This window comes from Scomber scombrus, chromosome 15 (assembly GCF_963691925.1).
Source record: "Scomber scombrus chromosome 15, fScoSco1.1, whole genome shotgun sequence".
NCBI lineage: Eukaryota > Metazoa > Chordata > Actinopteri > Scombriformes > Scombridae > Scomber > Scomber scombrus.
Window position 1 is genome coordinate 25,691,853 of NC_084984.1, and position 13,728 is coordinate 25,705,580.

Sequence of the window (13,728 nt, forward strand, 5' to 3'; positions counted from 1 at the left end):
AACAGAACCAGGGATGTTATTATAATATATAGTATGTGTCTTATTACTAGGCCAGCAGAACACCTCAGAGCTGACATTTTTAAAAAGGTAGTAACTTTAAAGCATCTGTAACTGATACTTTCATAATAATGTATCAAATGAGAGCCGTTGCTAATAGTGATGAACCTACAGAGAATAACCGGCGGTCAGTTTTAAGTAAATATGAACAAAAAGAGTCATCGTTGTCTCATTTTCATTTTTATTGGACACAAAGTCAACAACAGCACATTTTAACACAACACATGTTTATATGATGAACAGTAGATTCAACCTGTGTTACATCACAGGAAGCTCATATACATGCACTACATCACCCACACAACCACACACACACACACACACACACACACACGTACACACACACTCTTAAATATAGAGACTGAGTTTACTGTACTTATAAACAATAAATACACATTACAATGAAAACTAAATTAATTTAAAAAAAAAAACCCCATTACATTTAGTGTGAAATTCATAATTTATCCGCAGGTGTATCTTTATATTAAATATGAAGCTGCTGAATCACATGTCAGGAATGAATGTGTGTGTGTTGAAAACTGTAAGCAGAAATTTGTCTGAGAGATGGACTGAAGCTGCTTTTAGCTATCAAAGGAAAACAAGGAAGAAAAGAGGAGGAAGAAGGAGAAAGGGACAATGTGAAAAGAAAGCAACCCTAAAAATTCACATGTAATTATTTCTTCATTTAAATCATAGAATTCAGTCAATTTCGGCTGCTGTAAAGATCTATTTAGGACTATTAAACATTCCAAGCCTGCAGTTTTTGGAGGTGCTTAAAGTTACATTTCGTCTTATTTTTCCATGTAGTTGCATTTGAGTAAAAAACAGAAGGTTCTTGGAGGCATTTCGGTTCACTAGCTTCACCCAAAGATCCTCTTTTTTTCTGGGTGGATGACCTGATCTTCCTCACTTGTTACTTACTCTTCAGCTCTTCCTCTCTGCCTTCTTCCATTTTTCTCACCTTTCCTCCCTCGAGAGGCTGCCAAAAACATACTTTCCCAAACTGTTAAGAGTGGTGGAGAAAACGAAAGATTAAGATCTCAAAGCTGTCTGGACTTGCTGGACTTGACATGTGAGTGTATGTGTGTTTATGTGTTTATGTGTGTATGTGTGTATGTGTGTGTGTGTGTGTGTGTGTGTGTGTGTGTGTGTGTTTGTGTGTGTTTTCAAATCCGTGCTGACGAGCTGCTGGATATATATTTTTTTGAATAGAGGAAGAACTTGTGAAAAGCTTTGACACGCTCGGGTTTACAGGTGTGTAACGGTGTTAGAAGCTTTCTGACAGCACTAATGAAACTGACAGGAGATGGAAGAAGGAGAGGAAGGTGGGGAAAAGATAGAAGCGAAGCGAGCAAAGTGTCCTTAAAACAAAAAAATACATCAGCCGCCTCGAAGAATCACACAAATCAAAGTAAAAACATCGAAACCCAGTCTGATTCTGACAGAAAGTGTCACTCTATAAACTCATATCTCTCTATATATTTATGTATATATTTCTCTCTCTGCATAAAACTTTGTGCACTATAACAGTGACATAAATTTGAAGTGAAAAAAAGGTCCAAGCCAACAGTTAAGGTGATAATGTGCAAAAGTGTGTCATCTGCAAAGAGTCATGCTGGCAAACTTCTAAGCCAGATTTAACATGATGCAGTCCTAAGTGTGCTCTGTTGCACCTGTAACCACAGCTAACATTGATGTCAGTGTACTCACACGTCGTAGAGTACACTTCATCACCACGGCAACGTGAGAAGTTGAACCATTCAAATGTTAAGCTTCTGCTAAGTTGCTCTGTAAACAGGTAATTATAAAATGCTGTTAGTACCATCCAAGAGGGTCGATGTAGTTTTCTTTTATACTTCAAAAAAAGAGAAAAAAAGTGTAAATGTGTCCTATTAATGACCTTTTGTTTCCCTCAATAAAAGGACTCAAGTTCTCTATGTAACACCTTAAGATGTAAATATTATACTGTGATGTTTTTAATTTTCATCACATTTTTCTGCTCCTTCTGATATTTTAACTGGTATCTTAATTCTGGCCTTTTAACTAATCCCAAATATGCTAATTTCCCCAAGTGGCTGAGGGTAAAAAAAATAGATCAAGATATAAAACACAGGAAATTCATGATCATGATCTCAGGAACTAGTCAGTGCCAGGCAGACAGTCACGTTAGCCACAATAAATACACCAAACAGGACACACGCTCACTGTACAAGAGTAACACCAGACTACATTACACAGCAGCTCTGATGAAATATATATGTATATATACTGTATATGTACACATTTTTATCTACCCTCCTAAACATCAGATGGCAGGGAGCAAATATTAAACTGTAAATGAAGAAGTCTTAACATCGATCATTCAAATATAAAGCGTCGTCGTCTGCAAAGAAGCGCACACTCAAGAAATCACACTCACTCAAAAAAACAGAGGTTTTAAAATGATGCAAGAAAAGAAGCAGACGCTGTTTTTCTTTAAACATCTGAACCTCCAGGAGAGCTTTAGTATCCTGGGAGGCACTGAAACTATGAAAAAGGAAGAAAAAAGTGAATTAAATGACCCACCATCAGGAAAAAACGTGGTTCAAAAGTGGTTCATCTAAGGATTCCGACCAAAATGTGGACATAGGAATTATAAAGATTGCTGTAATTGAACAAAACAGGAAAGCTAAAGACACCAAATGGACTGAGAATAACCAGTTGATGGACAAAACTAAGTGTTTAGACTTAATACAAAAGAAGAAAATGAGATAAATGACAAACTTCATATAGTAGTACCAGTCACAAAGGAATACTTTGTGCTCATTGTTGTTTTTATTTCCATTGCATGTCAAAATGCATAATTGAGTATAGTAGCAATAAGTGTTGATGCAGACTAGTTGTAGCAGCCTGAGGTAAACACTTTTGCTCCTTCTAGCCTTTAATGATGCCTAGTGGACCACAAAAAAGTTGGTTCTTTTTCAGCTACCAGTTTGGCTTCTCACTGTCATAGTTTTATGTAAGATACATTGTGCATCAAACCACACAAACGTTCTTGTTGGACCATTAAGTGTTACAGTTACACCTTTAAAAAATGTCTTCGTTAGTTTTTTACTTAGTTGATTTTTCTCATATTTGCAGTGAGGACTGCTGCACCTCCAGCATCTATGGTTTACTGTGATCAAGCTTTTAGGATGAGCAGTCTGAAGTGAGAATGTGTGTTTACCAGTAAAAATACACTTGGGTGCAAACACATACACATAGACACATACATACACACATGCATTTCTTCGTGAAGCTCAGAAAGGATGGAAAAGCTTCCAAGGTGCCAGAAGAGTAAAAGCAAACACACACACACACAAACATGCAGTTTGAAATGTGAAAAGTGTGTACTTGTCTTACAGAGGTCAGAGCTTCATTCTCAACAGTCCACAACATTTATTCCAGCAATGGAGGAAAAAAAGAAAAAGTTTAGCGGAAAGTTTGGAAAAGAATGTCGATTCATTTTTGAGTCACTGTTAAAATCTGTTCTAATCAGTGTTTCGCAAAATAAAATCCACAAATATCTGCAAATGTGTAGTGATACGATTTATCACAACTACCTGAAATAAAGTAAAAGCTAGCTGGGAGGCCAAATGATTTGTGGGTAAAAGGATGACTGAAAATGTAGTCAGGACCAAAAATGGTTGCAGCGAGATGGCGATTGAGGAGATCTATGATATTCTGCAGAAACAGCTAATAAATAGGAATGACAAGAAGGTGTAAACAACTAAAAATACATCAACGCAAATCATACTGTAAACAAGCCTTCTATCACAGCCTTTAAATATATTACAGAGTGAGTCTGTATCACTGTAGGAGATAAAAACAAAAAACGATCACCTCTAATTTATAGATATACCTGGACCTCAGCTGGGTTTTTACTTTTCTAGCCAAACTGCAGTTGGATCTTTTCAAATATTCAGGTGAAATGTGTTTTTTTAAGACAAATCCCATTGAACACCCAAACCTTTTCTGTTTTTTAAACTAAAGTGACGATTTTGTGAATTCATTCTGCAGCTTTTCAGTCTCAAGAACTCAAGAGCAAAAACCCTAAGAACAGGACCAGGTCTGTCAGATGTAAGAACGGGAAGCTCAGCTCAAGTTATGGATCAGGATTAGACCATGAAGCGGTGCTCCTTGCCATCGTGGGCCATCAGGATGACGTTGCGGTTGGAGGTCCAGATGAGGCGGGCGAGCTTCAGGTGATTCTGGGAGCCTGGAGACGCGGGCTGCACCGGAGGAACCTGGTATGTCTTAATGCAGCGGAGCTGAGGGGCCGAGTTCAACATCCCGATGCTGCCCAGCAGACTGGTGTTCATCTGAGGAGGGCAAACAACACATGAAGGTGAGCTGCAGAGAACACCTGAATTCACTGTCTGTCAGTCCTCTGTAGCTTGTAAGATGACAAACGTTTCATCAACAGTTAGTGGAAAACTTAAAGCACATTATCACACTTGACGAACTGGAATCAGCACATAGCAATTTAGATAAGTCCACTTTCAGAATCTGGATCAGTTTGGGATGAATTCAGCAGCACTGAAGACATAAATAAAAGCCCTGCTCTAGAACAGCTCCTCCCACTATGCAACTATAACAAGAGTCTTACTTTAGTGTGTTCATTAGTCTCTCACTGCTCACTGTAAGAATCCAACCAATTTATACTTTCAGCAAAGGGTCCACAAGAGTCTATGTTAAGATGATTTTGTCATCTGCCAAAGCAGACCACGTGTTCTGCCATAATATCAGCATCAATGTCCATTTTGGGGTTGTGTAATTTAGTGGGTGTGCAAAGTCCTTCTTCTGAGTTGGTAGTCTAGTTTTAAACTAGACCCTTCTCAAATATTGTACTTCTGTATTTACACTAAATATTTATTTATATTTAGTTATTTGAGAAATCCCACTGAGAAGTATGAGAACTATGAGTTCAGATGATGCAGTCAAAACGGTCAAAAAGTTGAGTGTGGAACTATGGACACCTTTTGCCCTCAATGGTCGCCATCTTGGCTACGTAGCGGAAGGGGAGGGACCACGTTTCAAACGGGAAATGGTGGCCGAGGACTTAAACTACGGTGAACATCGCTGCGTTATACAAATGCATTAGACATGTGTTTCTTACACTAAGCACCACTATACTGTTGTCACACATGACCCATCAGTCAGTTTTATTGGGTTAATTTAGCAGTTTGTAATGCTTTGGTACCGCAAATGATAAGGCGAATGCTAATGCTAGCTTGCTAACGTGTGAATCGCCATTTCCGGTTGATTTGAGACAATACTAACCTGTTGAAATTTGCACACTACGCAGAAGTGTGTGATTTGAGACACAACATATGTAATGGTTGCACCATCAGTGCAAATCGGAGCTGAATGTTTTCTGCTTTATTTCCCTATCCTTACAGTACTTCAATAGATTCTATACACACTGTAGTATTGAACATTTAACCATTATCAGCAGTTCTTGTTAGTGAGGAAGCTGCTCAATCCTCTGAGGAAATGTTGAGTTTAATCGGTGAGGCTTCTGTCGCTGCGTCCTGCGAGGAAGACCAAGCCTGAAACTGGACACAGCTACAGTGTGTGTGTGTGTGTGTGTGTGTGTGTGTGTGTGTGTGTGTGTGTGTGTGTGTGTGTGTGTGTGTGTGTGTGTGTGTGTGTGTGTGAGAAAAACACAGCGAGGAGACACTATCGTTTCCTGAGACGACACTGCCCCTCCCTCTCTCTCTCACACACACACACACACACTCACCGACAGAGCGTCTGCCAGCTCATTACCACAGCAGCCGTCTTGCCGGCGTGCTAGCAGTGGTTTATGCTTACAGTAATGCCATTAGTGTATATGCACGCGTGTGTGTGTGTGTCTGCAGACAGTCATGTCAGAGGTCATAAAGACCTTTCATTCAAAATAACAGTTCTGGGAAGAAGATAAGAAGTGTGAGTCTATTTGTGTGTATGTGTTTTGTTTGTAAGTGTGGTCAGCCACCTGAACATGTATTATTTATTATTTCCATTGTGCATTTGAATTTTGTTAATACAGAAGAATTAAATTAAATAAAACATCCAAAGTCAATGAAGATATGGGAAAATATTGCACAGCTGGTCAATACATAGTTGAAGTCATTGATACTTTAAAGCAGTTACAGATGTTGTGTTGTGGAATCTTAATTTCAAGAAGTCCATGAATAAAACTCAACATCTGTTCAAGGTACATTTTCTCTGCAATGCTTCAGATTTTTTGTTTTGGGTTAATTTATGTCTGATGATTCAAATAAATTAAATATCACCTGTGATAACTAGATTTAAAACTTTCTACGGCCTTTAAATATAATGTTTTAAAAGTTTCAAACCTCTGAAGAAGAAAAAGTGTCCTCACATTACAGAGTGTGAGAGATAAATGTAGTAAAGTATGCGTCTGCATTTGTGTGTGTGTGTGTGTGTGTAATGGGTCATTTACCTGCCAGAAGGAGATGTGGCTGTCAGCGTTGGAGTATGTTGCTAGGTAACGCCCATCAGGTGCGAACGACACCGCTGTGATTGGGCCCTTATGACCGTGGATGTTCTACACACAGAGAGAGAGAGAGGGAGAGAGAGAGAGAGAGGGAGAGGGAGAGAGAGATTTTAATTCATAAGTTCAAATACGATGAAAAGAACAACATTTAGACGACTGGAAAGATGCTCAAACAGAGTGTCCTGAACTCTTCCTGCTTTACTCATTGATCTGCACACAAGCACGTTTCTTATGACATCACTATTATTTTTCCTCCCTCTGCTGGGTGAGATATGTGTCTGAATGTTATAATATTACAAGGTTTTGGTGTTGTTGGTGTTATCACTACATTATTGACAGTTCCTGTTCTGTGCCATAAAAGTGAGTGCTAGTGTGCTGCTCTGTAAGGCCAAACATCACTTTATGAAGTGTTATTGACGTTTAACAGAACATTTTCACAGATGAACAACTGACTCGAACAATGTTAAAGTAAGTTATTAAAACAATAAAACAACCATAGAAGCTAACATAAGAGCAAAGCTTGACTTTTCCAAATGATTCCTTTTAGATCCAAACTCACACTTCAATAAATTCTGTCATAAAAAAAAACTAAATAAGATGAAACAAATTTTGGTCCTCGTTGAAATTTTATCGAAGCGTGTCAGTAAAAAAAAAAAAAAACTTCTCTCGTGCGCCGCCCACATTTTTCTTGACAGTAAGTGTTTGCTTGGGATGAGATAATTCCATCAGATGAGGGGCCGGCTTCTGGTCCAACAGATGCTGCCAGTCGCCTCCAGAACTCAGGGGACAAAATAAAGCGCCGCCGTGCCACGTGTAACGCAATAAACCGTCCCGCCAGATGCTGGGTGTGTAACGTAATAAATGCCCCCCCCCCCTTTCCCCACAAGAAATCTTCACCCTGCCTCTGCCTGCGACTGCGATTACAAACTCTCACCTCCAGATGAGATTAAGACGCGTTGCCTCAAGCGTCCGCAGCCTGAAATAATAACCCGTCTGTGGCGATTAAAAAGAAGAAGAAGAAGAAAAAAAACATAACGCAATGAAATGAAAATCTCATCTTTTTAATTCGTTCTCTCCCTCCCCCTTTTAAAGGGGAAACCCTATTAGATTCCAGCTGTGTTGGCTGAAAGAAAAGCTGAATTATTGTGAGCCTTCTATCCTCGTCTACCTCTCTCACCTCCTTCATGAATCCCTTACATTCCTCTCTTTAACCTTCTTTCCATCCTTCACCTCCATCAGTCTCTCTTTTTCCATTATTTCCTCTTTGGCCGGATCCCAAATCTCATTTCCCATCACCGCTGCCGTTAAAGGTAACAGAGTGGACGGAGTGTGTCTGCAAACATTCATCAGCTCACGCCGACGCATATTTCAGCTAGAAATGCTTTTTCACAGACCTGCAATCGTTACATTCACTTGTTCATTTGGCACATGCATTTGTCCAAAAGCAACCAATTTGGGGGGGTTTGGTGTCTTGCTCAAGGACACTTCAACATATGGAGTGACTGTGACTGACTGACCTGCTCTAACATCTGAGCTACAGCTGGCAGGCTCATCTACAAGTGCCACTTGACACGTCTGACATGAACACTTGAGTTTTTTGAGTTTTTTTTTTTTAGAAGTCAAAAGCTTCTAGGTGTCTGGGGCTCATATTTAAAACACTTAGTAATGCTTTCAAATACAATGCAACCTGGAGAGCACACACACACACACACACACACACACACACACACACACACACACACACACACACACACACACACACACACACACACACACACACACACACACACACACACACACACACACACACACACACACACACACACACACACACACACACACACACACACACACACACACACACACAGGATGTGATTGAACTATAAATACTAAAGTAGGACACAAATGAACTGTGAGATGGAAAACGACACTAAAGTAAATGGAACAAGTAACAGAGTCACTTTAAAATCAATTCATTAATTCATAATTCTAAAACAGAATCAGGAAATTATTATTATCAAAATGTAATGAATGTATTTGTCGGTTCAAAACCAATTTAATTAACTGGTTTGGTAGCTTTATTAAATTGATTTGTTTTTTTATTTCTTATTGATTTGTCTTTAAGTTGTTACATTCTTTGTGTACTCTGCTGGCTCCACACAAAGCCACTTCGATTTTTTATTACTACATACGACTGTTTTGACACTATTTTAGAATATGTGATGAGGTAATCTGCATATTGTAGGACTTTCTGAGGACCTGAAAACAACCTGGTGAAAGAAAAACACCAAAAAAAGGAGGGAAAATGGTTGTTTTAGAGAGAAAAGCAAGAGAGAAAAAACAGGATGCAAGAGTACAACTGTTTAATGTGCATCAAATATTGATGCTTTCATATATATTATGATCAGGTTGTGTGTGTATGTGTGTGTGTGTGTGTGTGTGTGTGTGTGTGTGTGTGTGTGTGTGTGTGTGTGTGTGAGAGTGTGTGTGTGTATGTGTCACGGTGGACTGCCTACCAAATCAATCAGCCTATCAGAGAGCAGTGAAGCACACTGAAACCATTTACAGCACTCTGTACTTCAATACACCTGACGCCGGGGGACAGCACTGTGTGTGTGTGTGTGTGTGTGTGTGTGTGTGTGTGTCTATATCTCACACAGCGGGCTCGTCACATTTTTATTCCCGACCCCCATGAGTAAGACTGACAGCTCTTAAACCCCACCTCCCCTGTGAATGCTAACCAATATTAACCAATAATAGCTTTTTTTCACAGAAAGTTGAGTCATTCACAGTTTGTGTATTCACTTTTTTAATTTTTTATTTAATTCTTGTGTATTTCTGCATCCACCATTAGGGGGAGCTATAATAAAGGTAAATACAGTTTGCCATTCAGTGCTTATTAAAATACTTTCTTATTGATGTGTTCACTACATTGAGCCTGTACAAGCTTACAAACACACGTGATTTAAACATCCTGATAGGACCTTACTCAGCGATGGACTGCTAGTCGCCCCGAGTCGTCACACTCTTAGCTCTAACATGAATCGGGTACTTGGACCCCATTACTTGCTAGCAGGTCTAGTTTTAGCATTTTAGCAGTTTGCAGCTTAGTGGTGTGTCAAGTAAGATTAGGGCTAGCAAAGTGAAGTCGTTTCAATAAGAGGATGCTAACAATGCTAACGTATTTGTATATGTGATGTTACAGTTGTAAAGCAGTCTTTTGGTTTCATTAGAGAATGTCAACAACTGGTTACAGCTAGCTGGGAATGCTAACAACAAAACCCTATTGAAAGTAACAATGTCGACAACATAGATGACTAGAAAAGCAGCTGGATGTGTGTAAGAGGTAGTTAACTCAGCACAGGCCTGAGTGAACACAACAGTGTGACTTTAATTATCACTTAAATCAACACACATTCAGGGAAGATGTATTTTTGTGGTGCAGACATAGCTAGCTAGCAAACTGTAAACTGTAGTAGCAGTAACGTTGGATGTAGTAATACAACCATTGACAAGAGGGCGCTCTTGTTCTTATGTAGTGGGGGAGGGGCCAAGGTTATGCAGGCTATGCCGCTAGATCACTAGATAGTTGTATATGCAAGCTCAGCAAATCAGGAACACAGAAATGTTTTCAGATTATAACAGTTATATCTTTTAGATATTTTTTAGATACTGCAGTGCACTTCCACTGGCACTTTTTGCACACTGACTATTTTATTATTACATAAATATATATACATATATTTGTTTTATTAGTCCAACTTTTGGGTATTTTTTAGTCATTCGTTTTTATTCATTTATTGGATAGTCAGAGATGTGCTTCTTAAGTGTGGATGTATTTATCTATCTATCTATATAAATCAAAGAATTCACTTTATAGGGACTTTATGATAGAGAACAAATCAATTATTGTATTAAATATATGTTATTACATGAGTGAATTTTAATGTTAAACTTCATACTGTATATGTATGTGTGTTAATTAAGATGATGATTAGATTGTTAGAAAAACTTGTGGAGGGGACAGAAGTTCATTTTGTGGTCAGTCTGTCACCGACCAATCACCTGCTTGGTTCGACCCTGTGAATTACAGTGCTCAAAAATGTAATTACACACCTGCAGACCCCAATAACTATGATCTGTCAGCTTTGGCGGGTGTGTTTTCTCCAAATTCAGGTGTAGATTGTTGATAGTAAAGATAACATTAAGCATGAAGAAAAAAGCTCAGTAATCTTATATGTACGCTCATCCAGCAAAGCCATCTCTACTGCAAACCAGCAGTTAACCCCCTGTGTCATGAGTCCAGCTAAAGCCTGGACAATAGGTGATTTCAGCTTCCTATGGGGGTGTAGTGAGGGAGGTGCTAACCCTGCTGACCCTGAGGCACACCTTCAGTAACACAACGTTTCCTTTTGGTTCCACTAGTTACAGAAAGAAACAGATGCAGAGAGAAAGATCAGTCAGATAGTTTCTTTGTGTTCAATTAGTAGACTCAGTAGAGTCTGTTAAAGAAGCGGAGCAAGCAGCTGGACACGCGCGCACACACACACACACACACACACATAGTAATGCAGCTGACAAAGGCCTGTTCACGGAGGCTGATCAAAGCTGTGGCAGATGGTCATGCAGGGACTAGCTAGCTACGGTTGGACACACACACTCAAGCACACTCAAGCACACACACACTCACACACACACACACACACACACACACACAGATGAATTATAAACAGAAACTCTGCGTCTTCCTTCATCTCCCTCTTCTCCTCATACTCTTTCTTCTTCCTTCCTGTCCCCTTCCTCCCTTCCTCCCCTCCTCTACCATCTCCTCTTTGCCCATCTTCCCTCTGTAAGGCCATCCCTCCTTACTTTTCTTCTTCTCTCTCTCTCTCTCTCTCTTCATCTGTCATCTGTTGTCTGTTTCATCCTACTCACATTCTCGTCAAGATGCCACCCTGGGCGCCTGCCCATATCGCCCCTATTTCTAAATCCGCCACTGGCAGTATGTCTTATCACCTCAGTCTGCTTTTGTTTTTTAAGGAGCACTCCACAAATTAACATTGTCACGTAAAACCTGGAAATAGACTTTGTGTGTGTAAAATTCCCCGTAAACATTAAACAACTCCTTGTGGTATTTAAAACTGACAAAAAACGGTTCCTAATGTTGTTGATTAAAGCTACTAGTAGCTGCTTCACTATCAACATTTTACAACAGCTGTTAGAGGCTTTAATGAACAGTCTTAATAGTAGTTCAGAGTAGGAAAGATAAGAAATAGTGGCTTGCTGTCTGATACCTACACTGATATGTTGCCCGATTGTTGATGGAGATAATCAGGTGATTAGGCGCCAATTTGTGGCAGCCACAACCTCAGCAAAAGTCCCAATAAGTATCAGAATCAATACAAAAGATCAGAATAAATAAAACCTAAAAGATACAAACATGTTAATGACACTGAAATTAAACACTTCATATGGTTCCAACACACACACACACACACACACACACAACATTCCTGCAAAGCCATTATCTATTAAATGTTAATCACTGCAAATAACACACTAAGGAAAATCCTCCTGTCGTTACACCGTGCACACAAACATAAACACCTACACACACACATACACAATCAAACTAGATGTTGGGTGAACAGGGGCCAGTGCTGTTATCAGATATAAATGGCCCCCTCCACTAGACTAGACTGCTCAGGTTACTGCAGATCAATACGCAGCAAATTACCAACGCGCACCCTCGCACGCGGTAATACACACACAAACGTAAACAAACACACAGGCTGGTAGCACACGTAAACACACGCGCTGCACGATTACACATACTGTACGATCGCACGCGAACACGCGCAAAGACAAAACCGTGATTAAGAGAGTCGTCGCTTCATCGTTAATCAGTTACCGAGGCAACAAAACTCCTCTCCTCCTTCCCCCTGTCTTCTCTTCACCCTCCCTCACTCTCCTTTCCCCTGGTTTACACCAAATCTCCCTTGTTTCCTTTCATCTCTTCCTTTCTCCTAGAAGGTAATCACTCCTTTTCATGAGTGGATAGAAAGATTTAAAGATAGGAGGGGAGCAAATGAACGGATTAAAGGAAAGTTAGACACATGAGTCTAATGATGCAGGCATGATGCAGGCCACTAGGGACGTGACAAATAAACTACACGAAAATATGATTACCCCTGCGAATATTAGGGTCAAAACTATTCACACCAGCAGCGATACAAATTTTTGAATTTCAAATGGCTGCTTCTGTGGACAGAGACGCTGAACGCGGGTCGGAGTCAGTCTGGATTGAACAGATAGAACGCTGAATGTAGATACGATAAATAAGTTCAACATACAGCAGGATACTTGCATCTCGTGTCTCTGTGCAGATTGCATTTCGAGAGCAGTTGATGCCTTTATTCCATGTGAGAAAACTGGCATTGTTCCGAAAGAAATAGCTTGTTTCTTGCATAATATTCACATTCTTTGTGAAAAGTACTCATGAAAAAAAAAACAGTTCGACAACAATATATATATATGTGTGAATCAATCGCAAGAAAAGGTGTGTGAAGGCCTTAAATCTTGACTTTGGTGTCTATCAGACACTAATCAGTTGCTGAGGTTTCTCTTTGTGTCGTGATCAAACAAAACAGAGATTTTAACGTACCTGACATTTTCCCGTACGAACATCGTAGAGGGCCACCGAACCTTGGCGAGCTCCGACGGCGATACGATGACTGCGGTCACAGTAACCAACCATGTAGAACCTGAACAAAAACACAACACACAGAAACACATTCAACATTCAATCATTATGGCATTACGGCATTATGTAACAGTTTCATTAAGAAAGAGGGAAGAATTTGAAGAGACAGAGTTAACAATACCAGGGTGACACCTTTAGTTCTGAGGGAAAAAACCAACAGGAAACAACCATATTATACTGTATCTGTAAGATTGCAAAGAGATAATGTACATGTACATACACAAACTTACTGTTCATTCTTACAAGCAAAAGAAACACTTAAGATTGTGAATGCTTTGCAAAATTCCCCATTGGGAAGCAGAAATTTATCCTCAAAAATAAGTCTGGGATTTGTGGACACCAGTGAAAAAAGAGAGAAAATAAAAAAAACAAGAACTTGTAAGAC

General features: G+C 39.6%; 1 protein-coding gene across 2 annotated transcripts in view; it reads right to left on the reverse strand.

The window, feature by feature from the left end:
* Positions 1-231: 231 nt before the first annotated feature.
* Positions 232-13,728, reverse strand: part of LOC133994917 (WD repeat-containing protein 7) — a 107,501-nt gene continuing 94,004 nt past the window's right edge. For both annotated transcript variants that reach the window (XM_062434155.1, XM_062434154.1), the window contains exons 28-30: positions 13,245-13,344; positions 6,527-6,631; positions 232-4,397 (exon numbers count right to left, since the gene is read on the reverse strand). In XM_062434155.1, coding sequence (XP_062290139.1) covers positions 4,194-4,397; positions 6,527-6,631; positions 13,245-13,344 — 409 coding nt within the window. In that variant the 3' untranslated portion in view covers positions 232-4,193. The remainder of the gene's footprint in view (positions 4,398-6,526; positions 6,632-13,244; positions 13,345-13,728) is intronic.